This window comes from Plectropomus leopardus, chromosome 5 (assembly GCF_026936395.1).
Source record: "Plectropomus leopardus strain MGB_pleo_1.0 chromosome 5, ASM2693639v1, whole genome shotgun sequence".
NCBI classification, from domain to species: domain Eukaryota; kingdom Metazoa; phylum Chordata; class Actinopteri; order Perciformes; family Serranidae; genus Plectropomus; species Plectropomus leopardus.
Genome location: NC_142180.1, coordinates 13,805,343 through 13,818,786, shown reverse-complemented (window position 1 = coordinate 13,818,786; position 13,444 = coordinate 13,805,343). Strand labels below are relative to the sequence as shown.

Below are 13,444 nucleotides of genomic sequence, written 5' to 3'. Positions count from 1 at the left end.
ACTGAATATAATTATTTTTGGTACTTTCCTTCTGCTTTTTGTTCTTGCTTATTTACTATTTACCTAGTTTTATGAATATTAATTTGTCTTTCTTATGTGTTTTGTTTGTCTTCCATTACAAAACAGACTTAATACATTGGATTTTAACATTAGGAAACTTTTGTATATGCCTTTACATATGTTTTTATTATTTTAAATCCATGTAAATTAGTAAACTGAAAAATTAATATATCTTTATCGTATATACTTTATGGCATACTTAATAACCTTAATATAGGTACACATACTGGAGTACCATTTGACTATGATGACTACAACAACAAACTATAAAAAATTATATTCCCTGCACCAATACTAAAACTCATGACATTAGACTCACAATTGCCAGGTGCATTTATTTCTGTTTCATTCACAGATTTTTATATTCTGGGCACTTCACTGTTTCATGTTGTTGTTTTGTGGCTTTGCCTAATTGTCAGTCTCCTCTGCTCTTTGGTTTGTCCACATAAACACTTACCCCCTCCACCTCCCTCTCCCTCTCTCTGCACCCTCTCATAGAAAATTAATCAGCGCACACACACACACACACACACACACACACACACACACACACACACAAAAACACAGGCGCACACCCCTCTCCGGGGGCTGTTCTGTCATCGGCCTTTCCTGTTCGTTGGCTGCAGCTGTAGCGTGCGTTGCCATGACGTCACGCTGATCGATTCTCATCCCGGTTGCAGTGGGAAAGCACAGAGACAGGAAAAGACAGCGGAGTGAAATAGACTGGCAGAGAGAGGGGAAGGTGGGAGGGAACGGGGGAGAGAAAGAGAAGGCAGAGTGAAACCACACCTTATTCCAAAGAGGGCGGGACACAGACAGCCACACACAAGCTGCCACTACAGGAATAGTTGCTGTGCAGGAGGGTGCAGGGCAAATTTTTTTTCAGCGGTGTGTTATTATAGAGTCCGAGTATGTGTGTCCTCAACATGAGTTGTCACTTTGCTAACACCTGCACATGACTCTCTCCGTGAGCAAATAATTAATGTCATTCACTGATGGACAGGCTCGGCAACCTGCATTGACATAAGGTAGGGTGCAGGGGAGGGGTCCATGTGTGTATATGCATACATGTGTGTTTAGCAGATTTGTGTATTTATTCTGAACATGTCTGGTGGCTTTTTCTGTGCCTTTTATTTGGATGTGTAAACGTGTGTATTCAGTGTATGCACTCAAGTATTTGTCAAGCAAGAACGGTTACTAATGTAGAGTCCTCTTGAGCCCTGGTGTCAGGAGATTCAAGCTGTAAGCCATGTGACTCCACAAAGAGCTGCAGGGATTGGCTGAGGCCATCTCTGACCTCAGCACACTGCCTCCTCCCCTCCTCAACACTCCCACCCCCTCTGCCAAACACACACAGCCCTCCCTCCCTCCCTCTCAGGCTCTCTGCCTCCCTCTCTCTACCCTGCCTCTTTTATTTATTTTTTTCTTCCAGTTAGCTTTCCCCCCACCTCTCAGCATCCTCGGCTGAATGTGTAGGTTAGAGACGCAGTAGCAGCAGCAGCAGCAGCAGCAGCAGAAGCAGCAGCATCCATGGCTTAAGCCCCAGCTCTGATCGGCAGCTAGCCTGGCCAGGCCCTTACCTCTCCTCTCTCTCTCTCTTTCTATCTCTCTCTGTATCTCTCTCTCTCTCCCTCCTGGGCTAGTTGACAGGCGACGTCTGGGGGTGTCGGAGGCTCACAGTTAGCCAGGGCGTTAGCCACATGCACACGGCTGCTCTGCTGCCCATCAATTTTACTGTATCTCTCTGGTAACCGGGAGCTTCTTCTCATCTCCCCCACCCCACACCTCCTGATTTCATTTCAGGCTCCTTGGAGATAGAGGAATGCAAATCTGCAACCATGATGGAAGGTAAGTTGATTATTTTTTAAATTATCATTCTGTCCCCTTTTCTGTTGTTATTCAGGGTAATCCCTGCTTCATGTCCTTGTCCTACAGCACTTCATCTGCTGGAAAGCGTGCGTGTGAGTGTTTGGGAGGTTCAAATGTCATAAGCTGCCCTGCTATTTTGAGTGCATACATTCCGGTGAATTACATGTTATTCTTAGGAAAAGGGCACAGCCGCTGAATGTCTACCACAGAGGCACAATGGCGAGGCTAATTGAACCGTGTGTACCTTTTGTGAATGTGTGTGTGTGCATATGTCTGAGTACCCCCCACCCCCCTTTTCCTGCTTCCCATCGTAAAGGATTATTTGGATTTATTGTGCAGGAGGGCTTATGTGCCCAGCTGGCTCACTTGTATAAATTCTCTTTGTATGTCATTGTCTGAAACACTGACAGACACATACACACTCAAGAGTGCTGTATGACTGCTGTGTATCTGCATACACACTCACAGTACCGCATGACTCTGCTGTGTATCTGCTCACACGACATTGCCATTTTTAACCATCACTTGCGTGTGGATTGCATATCCATATGGGTGGTGCATGTGTACATTTGTACCCCCCATGGTTTTTGTGTTCCATCTCTACAGGGTTGAGTGTAGTGGGGGAAAAGAGGGACGATGATTGTTTTAGTTTCATGTCCCTTTAATTGATGACATCATCAGGGGGAAGGCCAGTGATGGACGGATGAATCCCTACAGCTCTGCAGCTGGCACATGAAAGCTTCCATCCATCCACGTTTCAAATGAAATCTCTTATTTATTATTCGATAGATTGTTCAGGCATCCTATAATAATGACCACTGTCCATCTGTTTGACCAGAGCAACCGCAGCGTGTTGACTTTTACTGAATCAACCTTGGATTATGTAAGCTATCATAGTCAATTCAAAGGCAAAACTCTAAGGCAGTGAACGTGGGGAAATATGTGTAGGTCACTATTGCTTCCAATTTATCCCTAGCAGTTACGCACAGTTAGTCAAAGTCTTTTATTTTTTATTTTTTGTTTTTTGTCCGTGCTCCAAAAAAGCTAGATATCACTCAGGTCTGTTTATCCTACATTTAGTAAATGAACTTAATGCCAGTGCGTCTGCTCCTAAGGAAGAATCTCATTAGCTGGCCGTCTGGTTGTGTTTGTGTATGTCTTAGTCTATCTAACAGTGTTTCAAAAGGAATGACGTTATTGCTGCCCGGTCATATGTTTTTGGCTCAAAACAATCTCTCAACACAGAATGAAAAATTTTGTTTCAGTGACATTTAAGCTAGTAGTGGATTTAAAGGGTGAGCAGTAACCTATATTTTGATTTTAAATTGACAGCTCTCAGATGGTTCATTTCTAGCAGTTTATACTTGATTTTCAGCAATAAATCTCAGCCATATATAGTTTGCTCAGACAACATTTCTTACAAAATTGGCAGTTAACGATATGACCACCATGCCAGCTAGTGGAGGAGTGGAGAACTTGAAAGCAATCAAAGGCTAATTCAGTCATTCAGACTGACGTTCCTTTTTAAAGGGGAATTTGGTTTGCCATAAAGAAGTTTACACTTACGGAAAACACAGAAATAAACAAACTACAAAATAAACCATAAATGGACAACAGCAACATGCCACACAGGAAATTCTTACCTCATGCAGTACAGTGAATACTGCTTTAAATAGTGTGCTTCAGCCGTGTAAGAAATTCATATGGCTATCTGATCAAATAGGTGTGTGGATCTGTTGAACTTACATGTTTTCATCTCATGTCTCATGATTAATTTCTTATTTGTGGGGGACCATGATTTGGACTGTTCCTCATGTCCGTTCCCATTGTTAGCTCCTATGCATGTTGAACTTAGGCTTATGTTTATTAGCCTGCTGTGTGAAGTCAGAGCAGATCTAGCTTTAAATTGAATGAATTACATTTTTATCAGTTGAAGTGACTGATACAACAATAACGGCCCCTCCTTAATATTTGATTACGGTGTAAAACTGTCATACTACTGTATCATGAACGAGACAACAGTCAGCCTGGAGCAGATGTTAATGTCAGCAACCGTAACATCATCACTGTTTGTCACACATGCATCATTATACAAACTATAAACTGCTCAGTACAGTAAGTTATAATTTCGATGATGACTGTAACACATGATGCTACACCCTTTCTGCCTTTGTCAGAGTTAGGACAGAACTACACATAGTCACCTTGTGCACGATAATTGTATGATAAGCTCATGCTGACTGTGCAGATATCTGCACAATATATAATTATAAATATTGGATCTCTCAAGGTGATAATAACAGACAACACAATAGCCAGTTGTTAATGATCAACCTAAAGTGATTCATTGTTTTCCCTCTGGTATTTGCTTTATGATAACCAGTATGTGTCTTGAAGGTAAAGATTGGCTCTGCACAGTGTTCATCAGTAATATAAAGTGATAATAGTATCCTGCAAAAAGTAGGTAATCTATCTTTGTGGTTGTAGGGCACAGCAGTATACAAACTTGCTGTTCTATTATATGCACAGTGTTGGACTATGATACAAAATTAGAGAAATAGAGTTGGACAAAAATAGTACAGTGAAGTAGTATATAGAATCTGGAATATATTGATCCAACAATAATTGTTCTTTCATTATCAAGAATTCTCTTAACTTTATTCTGACAGTAAGAAATGACGAGCTTATCTACTGCTCCCCGTCCCTTGCAAGTGTGCCGTCTTGTCATCAACTGCATTTGTCACGAGCCAAGTTGTTAGGTAACAGTTGTGAAGAAAAAAAATAGACCGTCTGCAAACCACTTTCCTTCCATTAGCATGGCTAGCATAGGCTTAGTATGGACTGTGTGAGGGCAGGATTACAGTCAGGTGTTAAAATTGGATGCTAATCCTTGTTAGCTCTGCTTTTTAAAGCTCCATGCCATGGGCAGCATGGCTGTCTCTGGGTAACATACAGGGTAAAAGACACAGGGTGATTATGTCATTTTAGTTCAAAGGGAGAGAAGCAGTATTAGTTTTAGTGATGATAACCCCATTCCCCTTTAGGCACAATGTAGTGGATAAAAACAGGTATGCTGTGATAAATTTAATTGATATTGAACTGTGACCTCCAAATGATAATCAGTTAAAATTTTGTCCAGTAAATTAATGAAATCAAACATACATTTTTTTCTGTGCTCTGTGTTTCCATAAAAGACACTCTCTCCCTATAATTAACAGCAGTCTTAATAGTACTTTCCATGATCATTTGCAATGAATTTGCAAAACTGCAAAACTGCAACTGTGCTTGTGCACTCTGTATACATGATTGCTAGGCAGATGTCATTTTAAGTAACAAATCTCTGGCATGCTTTTCAATACTCATGAGAGGTTGCACATGCATGGTTTACTCAGCTCTCCTCAAGATAATCACACTAGTTCAGCATGGGATTCCTGATCCTGTTGGACTTTGAGGGTAGAAGCTGTGAGGAGGACGGTCAGACATCATCAACACAACAGTAGATGATTTTTCAAACTGTGTAAGAGCGGAGTATCACCCATAAACTCAAATAAGATGACATCAGTGACTCTAACATTCTAAAGCCAAATCGTGTCCATGCACACAAGAAACAACAATAAAATGTAAATGGTTACCATGAAATTTTTGCCTCTCCCCTAGAGCCTAAACATTTTGCATTTTGGGCACTTTCTTTTGTTAACACCATCAGGCCAAACTGTTATCTGAGTGCACAAAATATCTCATAATGTTACTGGTAGATTTGGTAAGAATTTGCTGAACACACTGATGCTCCCAATGGGGAAATCTCTTAAGATTTTAATGACCCCATGGCACTTCCTGTAGCCCCACCATTAACATTAAAGTTAACATTATAGACCCAGACACTGACATGGCTCTCAGAATAGCGAAATCAGGATGTTATTTCTATTTTATCAGTATGTTGTTGCAGTTTTGTTGACTTCCTCCAACAATTTTGTGGGTTGTAATGAGCACTGTAGTCTTTCGTGGCCACTAGCAATCCTTCAGACTCATAGTCTTGTTAATCCTAGTTAGTAGCAGTAGGAATCAGACTGTCACAGGGAGGCCCAGTGCTTAGCGCTTGCTTGGCTGAAACTTGGATAAACCTTTGACTGGAATGCTGCAGAGTAGAGGGCAGAGAGGACACAAGGCCATATGGTCATTTCTTTAACTGCTTATTAGCTGACTGTACATGAAACTTGATGATTATTTGCTTTTGTGATATTGGCCGAGATTGGGGATTCTCAAATAGTAAGTCATATCAGTATGATTAAGTTGTTTTTGCTATGATGCAATTAAAAACCAATTAAATGCCCGTCGTTCTGGCTTGGCTCATGGCACACAAGCATGCAAAGCCATATCCACCCACTCAGTTTGTCAAAAGTATCTCTGCATAAAAGATTATCACTTTCAATTGAGTTGTAATGAAAACAACGTTGCTGAGCGTAACGTAATTGCTGCTGAGATCCCTGTGGAATATCCAGTGTGTGTTGCTTATGGGTCGAATGGCAGTACTTGGACGTAACTTTACAATTACCCCATCACTATCTTTTTGTGTGTCCTTGCCAGCAATAACCATAGTCGGAGACATTATGCTTTTGGGTTGGCAATCCGTCCATCCCATTCTCGTGAATGTGATGTCTCAAGAATGCCTTCTTCAGATTTGGCACAAACCTTCACTTGGACTCAATGCTGAACTGATTAGATTTTGGTGGTTAAAAGTCAAGGTCACTATGACTGTCACCTGTGACTGTATGATATTTCCAGAACACCTTGAGGGGGTTTCTTTAAATTTGACTCGAACATCTACTTGCACTGAAGAATAAAGTGATGAGAATTTGGGGGTAGAGGGTCAAAGGTCAAGGTCAGTATGACCTCACAAAACACGTTTTTGGACATAACTTAAGAATTCCTAGGGTAATGGCAAAACTTAGCACGTGTCTCATATGATATATTGATGAAATAATGGCATTTTATATTCAAAAGGCCAATGGTCAACTTCTCTGACCGCATAATCTGCATAAAACACTTTTCTAGCTGTGCCCCAACACCATATATCAGGGACAGAGGGGGAGACAATTGGTCAGATACTGAATTGCTGACAGTAATTGTGAGTGTCCGCCCTAAAATGTTGCTAATTGTACAGATCTTGTTTGCTGCCGGATGGAAGATGCATGTGAAACATTCATGTTTTCACAGACATTGATGTAAACTGTAGGAAACTTTACTGGTGTGCAATGGGAATACAACCGCAGGGTGGTAATTCTGGTTTTCTGAAGGCCTGCTGGCATGAGTCAGCATATCTCTGGTCAGTTCACCATGGCATCCAACATGCTCTAACTCATGAAGAACTCTGCTGCCATATGGTTTCCTGGGTAACAACCGTGAGCCTGACTCATGTCTGTTTTGGTAATGAGCTGGGGAAAGGCTCCCAAGTTCATATTTTCATTGATTTCTGAATAAATAGGTGTTTTTGGTGGGTCAATGTGGCAACAAAAGCAGATAGGATGGCACACCAGGTCTGTCCATGTTGGTGAAAACTTTGTTAATGGTACATGTTTCTTCTTGAAGCCATCTGTGCAAAGATTGCGGCGCTGCTCCCGGTTGCAGACCCAAATGAGTAATTTAATGTCTTGCCATTGGCCCAAACACATAACTCATGTGGGCTGATGCATCGGAAACAGCCCTCAGTGGCCTAGCAGAAATTTTATGATGGTATGAAACAGAGCAGCACGCCGTCTGTGAATGTGAAAGGCAGAATGCAGAATTGTATCTACCGACCATCCCTCACGATTGGTGCCACTTATTCTCCATCCTGAGTCATAGTTTGAATCCTTGTTCCTCCTGATATTAGTCTTGTCTGGTCTTCTGTAGACACATTCATACACATTCACATATTTATACATGACTTTTCACAGCAAATGAAATTGTATATTGGCACACAGGTCCCAGGTTGTTTTTAACTCCAAGTGGTGATTAATAGGATATTCTGTATGTCTGTAGATATTACTACAGTGGAGCACAGTAAGAGTGCCATGTTATTGCTTTAACAACATGATTGTAGCACATGTATGTCCAAATTATGTCTGTGTACATTGACATGAGGCCCTCGGTGAAAAAATAATAAAAAATACCTGCATGTTTTCCTTTGCACAAGTGAATGTAAAACTGTGTGTTAATTGAAATAGGTATAAGGGATGGGGAGGTGATAGATGAGGGTACATCTGAAGTTGATGTGTTTTCTTTGAGAAGTGACAAGTCTGAGTCACTGGTGTCACCTAATAATAACACGGATGCTAACGCAACATCAGACAATGCTGGCATTAAAAAATGTGCGTGTGTGTGTCTGTTCAGTCATCAAAGTGCATGCTTGTGTATGTGTGTCTTCCTCATTGTCAAATGTGTCACAGTAGAATGGGTCCATTGTGACTGTGCTTGACAATAAGTTGTTTGACAGAGACCCAGATGAACTTTCCCACAACAAAGACACGCAGGGACAGAGACTCAGGAGCAGAGGAGGGTGAAGGGGAAAGCAGTCAAAATCAATCTGCCTGTTCTTGTTCATACTTTTCCTAGTCATTCATTCATTCATAGACACAGCAGCACAACGTCCTCACAACAGTCCTTTCACATTCCATCGTGTTTTTTGTGCATCCACACCCACACTCACACACATAGACAAGCTTATGTAATGATGCCCAAGATTCAAAGCCAGATAAACAGACATGTTTGTGTAATCTAGTGGCAGCTGGGGGAGGATGAGGTTCTCCTCAGGCGTAATCAAACTTCTTTCTTGAATGACATATCAGATTCTGCTTGAAAAATGTCTCTGTCAAATATAGCATCAGATAAAAAAAAAGATTAAATTGTATTTGTGTGTTTGGAAAAATCATGGTTTAATGGTCTTGAGTAGTTAGAAATAAAAAGCACTGCATAGTAAGTCCATACACTTCACATATTTTTGCAGATAATTTTCCTTGACTAAATAATCTTTTCATACTTATACATAAATAATTTTCCGTGCTGTAGCCGCTTCTTATCTTTCCCATTGCTTCCACACTGGTTTGTTTAAAATGAAATGTTACACATAGCACATTAAAAACAAACAGGAAGTAGCACAGACTGTTAACTAACAAGACGAGGGATGCTGTTTTCAGCCTGACAGGGCCCACGCAGAGATTAGTGGATCCTGCTGTCAAAACAGTAGGTGATTTGCTGTCAAAGATGTGTGGTCTAATTTAATCAGTGGCGGTAGTTTTATCATAAAAAGATGGTCTTGTTGTGGCTGCGTCTGTAACACTTATGCCATTGCTGTGATGGAACTATTGGGCCGTTGTGTCGTGGATTATGACAAGAAAGGTAAAGGGAAAGTCTCTGATGGATCAACAAGCAGAATTACAAGCACCAATCAAAAATTCAGTGCTTTATCTATTTGCTGTTGTGTTGCTGTGTGAAACCATACATTAAGTTTTATGAATGTCTGTGTATATCTTGTTGGCTGACTCAACTGTCTGTCCTTTCATGCACACCACAAGGATGTGTTCAGGTCACGGCCTAGATCCTCTAGTGAACATAACTTCGAGGATTACAAGGTTTCCCTCTGTCTCTCTCTAAGTCCTGAGGCACACATTTAAAAAAAAAAAAGTCCTGCTTTCATAATAGTGTCTTTTACAGAGTCCATTGCAGTGCAGCCAGGAGAGCAATTCACAGTACCCAATTAGATGAGATACAGACAATGAGAGACACGCACACACACAGGGAAAGAAGCTGACACAAGCTGGGAGATAGAAAGAGAGTGAAGAGTATGCTAGTAAGACAGTGCCATGAGGAAGCAGGTAAACAAAATGAGAATTGCTGGCGATAGAAAGGGGGATGAAGTGAGTTTAAATGTCCTGGTAGGATAGCGTGAGAGTGGAAGAGATGCATAGAGAGCAGCAATGCGTGCCAGAGCCCCTGCGGGAGAGGGTAGAGGACAGTACAATCATCGTGAAAGGGCTGTATTTTGTTGAGTCACTTCCTCGTTTGCGGCTGTTTTGGAGTCTGATCAGCTCATGTGATAGGGGGGGATTTAGAAATAATTAGAGGTGGTTTTGTGTAGTCTTGGTTTCCTATATATTATTTTGTTTTGTTGTAATTTTGTGTCACCTTCTATTTCTGCATTTGCATCTTCATTCGAAATGACAGCTTCAGGTACATCCTCATTCTATCACCAAAAAGAACTATATTGTAGATAGTGCACTACTTCATTGCTTTGCTTAAACACAGTTTGCCTCGTGCTGCTGATACAAGTTTATTCACACCAGTGAGCACATGCAAGTTGCCCATTTATTGCCACTGATTATCCGTGATAATCCCACCTCCCTCCCACCATCTTCTGCCTCACACCTGATCCCTTCTCTACCTGACTACCTTTCTTTTTCCTGAAATTCCTGCACTCATTTCATCCCCAGAGCATCTCTTATGTCCTGTTGCCCTGCTGATACGGATCTTTCATTTACTGCTCCTTTTCCTGCAGCACTGTCTCTCATTTTATGGAAGAAGAGGTGGGTAGACATGGTGGCAGGGAAGCCCCTCAGGGAAGTTGGATTTATTTGGCCATATAATATTAATATGCTTCTCTGCATAATGTATTCATCTCCCAAGCTGACTGTTAGTGCTTGGCTCAATCTCTTTTCGACTCTACTTAATTAATAAATGAACATTGCAGTTAAATTTGTGCTGTCTCTTTCGTCTTTGTGAGATAAACATCAGAATACATGATCATTAGGATTATTTTTGTACTGATGAGACATGTTGTTGTGTGTTTTTTTAATTTAATTTTTTATAGGGTACCCAATTACCTTGAACTTGCGTCATCTACTCCAATTAGTGATTTCCTTAGTTTCGCATTTTACCTTTGACCAAGCCTTAGGGAAACAGCATGACTTATTCTGAAGTAGAAGTTTGCAAAATGCTGATTATAATAAATAATAAAATGATAATTTTGCCCATATTTCTCAAACCATAACAAGTCTTGTCTGTAATCAGTTTCTTTCAGGATGAAGGAAATAGCATCTCATCCTTAAAAAAATAGTGTCATCCTGACTTTTAACTGTTCTTCTTGATTATGGAAGCTGACATGAAAACCTGCATTGACATTTTAGCTGAAGTTTTCAACATGACCTCATACTTTATCTGTGGGAGTAGGCAAAATATAGCAGTAAAGAACAAAATAGGCTGTAAGGTACAAGATGGATTTCTGATATCAGTTTATTCATGTTTCTTTTTCGGCTTCAGTTTTCATGTCCCTTTCATGTTGCTTCCTTCATCCTTTGTTTTAAATTTTTTTTTTTTCAGCGCTGGGTTTGTTAGAGTGGCACTGTATTCATCCATGTGTGTGTGACAAATCCCCTCTTCGCCATATCTATGGATGTGTCTGGGTCTAGCACTCCCTGCGTATTTGTACTGTATGGCTGCTAGCCAGACCAGTGCAAACAGATGTCAGTTTCAATCAGTGGAGGATGCACTAGCACAGTGACGCAGAGACACAGCTACAGGAAGAGATTAGCAGCGTTTAGATTGATACTGGTTTGGTTGAGAGATGTAAGTTGTAGTGATGAGGCAGGGATTGAAAGGTTGCAGAGAGAGGGAGATAAAAAGAAAGATGTGGGCATTTAGGGAAAGAGAGATGTGATTCATGAAAGAGAGATAAACTGGGTGTTTTGAGGATGTGATTAATGAGAGAAACGCAGCATGTGAAGTTTCTCGCCAGCTGTGTGTGACATGTTTTCAGGCTTGTACGGCTTGCATGGACAGTGTCTGTGAGTGTGAGGCTTTCTGTGTCTGTACTCTGTGTACATTAGGCTGTATGCCTGGTTAACATTAAGCCCTGTGTGAAAGAGTGAAGGAAAAGAGTGAAAGAAAAATCCCTCTGCATTCCTGCATAAATTCACGTGTTTACATGCATCGATTTGTGTGATTCTCAGGGTCATGTTGAGGTCATTGCTATTGTCATTTAAGACATCACAGGATAATCACTGGTCCTCTAAGTCCCCTGTGTAAGTGTGAGTGAACAGTCGTGGGTGACAAATCAGAGTCTGCTCTGTCTATAAAACAGTAAATGAAACACTGGTGTGGTGAGGGCTCACTCACGTCAAACACCTTACACATTCACATAATGTTGCAGATCTGAATCAATCTCACCTAATTTTTCTTCATATATTTTCACACAAGTCCAAGCTTTTATTTTTCTCTTAGGAATTGATTTAAAAGTGAATTGAAGGACTTCCTGTCCATTAGACTCCAGTCAGTTATCTCAACTGATATATCAGACTATATTAGTTAACTGCAGATATTCTCAATGTAGGCCAGTAAGTAGCAGGACATGCAGTCCATAAATTCCAAAGATATGTTTAAGGTAGATAAATTTGTGTTGTCCACTATAGAGAGAGACACTTTTACTTTTCCAAAAATATCAGTAGGCGTAGGTCAAGTTCACATGTACTTAAAGCTGAGCACACATGTTTATGACGATTTCATCACAAAACATGAGGGATCCCTATCAGAAATGTTATGTGAAAAAAATATTAATCAGCTTCGAAAACCCAGCATTGGTCAGGCTTTAGCAACAGGATCAATTGTCTGTAATTTATGATTAAAAATGAAGTAATGGATTCAAAAATATAAGAGTAAGAATAGTTATTGCATGGTGAATTAACAGATACTCTTGGCTTGCTTCTAGATGAGAGCACTCTATGCTTTTGGATGACTATTTTGAAGTAGCAAGGCTGACACTGTCAATTCAGTTAGAGATAAAACACACCCGGCACAACACAGGAGACTGACTTCATAGGATATTTATAGTTCTCTATACAAAAAAAAAGCTGTTTCTGTGAGTGTAAACTTTTTCAGTAAACAGAAGCCTGAACACAACCATAACCCAGCAAAAACAGGATCTATCATGACATGAAGCAATAGTTTTAAAATACATAAATTATTATTTTAAACTCATTCTCTCAATCGCAACAAAACTACTAAGTGGCAGTTCATTTTTTCATTGATAAAAAACATTTTTAGTATTGCAATAAAAAACAGGGCTGTCAGTTCTCATGATATAGAAAAAATTCTATTAAAACCTCAGAATGATGATACTTTGAGCACAAAGAGTAACAGCCCAGCCACAGCTCGAGGCTCTGTGTGTGTGTGTGTGTGTGTGTGTGTGTGTGTGTGTGTGTGTGTGTGTGTGTGTGTGTGTGTGTGTGTGTGTGTGTGTGTGTGTGTGTGTGTGTGTGTTGTGTGTCTTTCTTGCAGTCTATCTAATAGAGGCAGTTTAATTTGGACAGTGACCTCAATCATTAGGGTTTACTTCATTCTGCAAACAACACATGTATGCTTGCTTGAATGTTTGTGCCCATAAAGGTGTGCATGAATGTGTGTGAGAGAGATCATCAGTGATGCTGGAGACATGGTCCTGCTGCCAGTCGCTGTCCCAGCAGCTATCAGATGGGTGACTCATAGCAGA

The 13,444-nt window shown here is 40.5% G+C and overlaps 1 protein-coding gene across 3 annotated transcripts in view; it reads left to right on the top strand.

Moving 5' to 3' along the window:
• sgip1a (SH3GL interacting endocytic adaptor 1a) overlaps positions 1-13,444 on the top strand; it is a 79,990-nt gene that overhangs the window by 14,533 nt on the left and 52,013 nt on the right. For 2 of the 3 annotated variants that reach the window (XM_088077548.1, XM_042514768.2), the window contains exon 4: positions 1,864-1,908. In XM_088077548.1, coding sequence (XP_087933674.1) covers positions 1,864-1,908 — 45 coding nt within the window. Of the gene's footprint in view, positions 1-916; positions 1,089-1,863; positions 1,909-13,444 lie in introns of those variants that run through there. The other variant, XM_088077549.1, reaches the window with a different exon arrangement.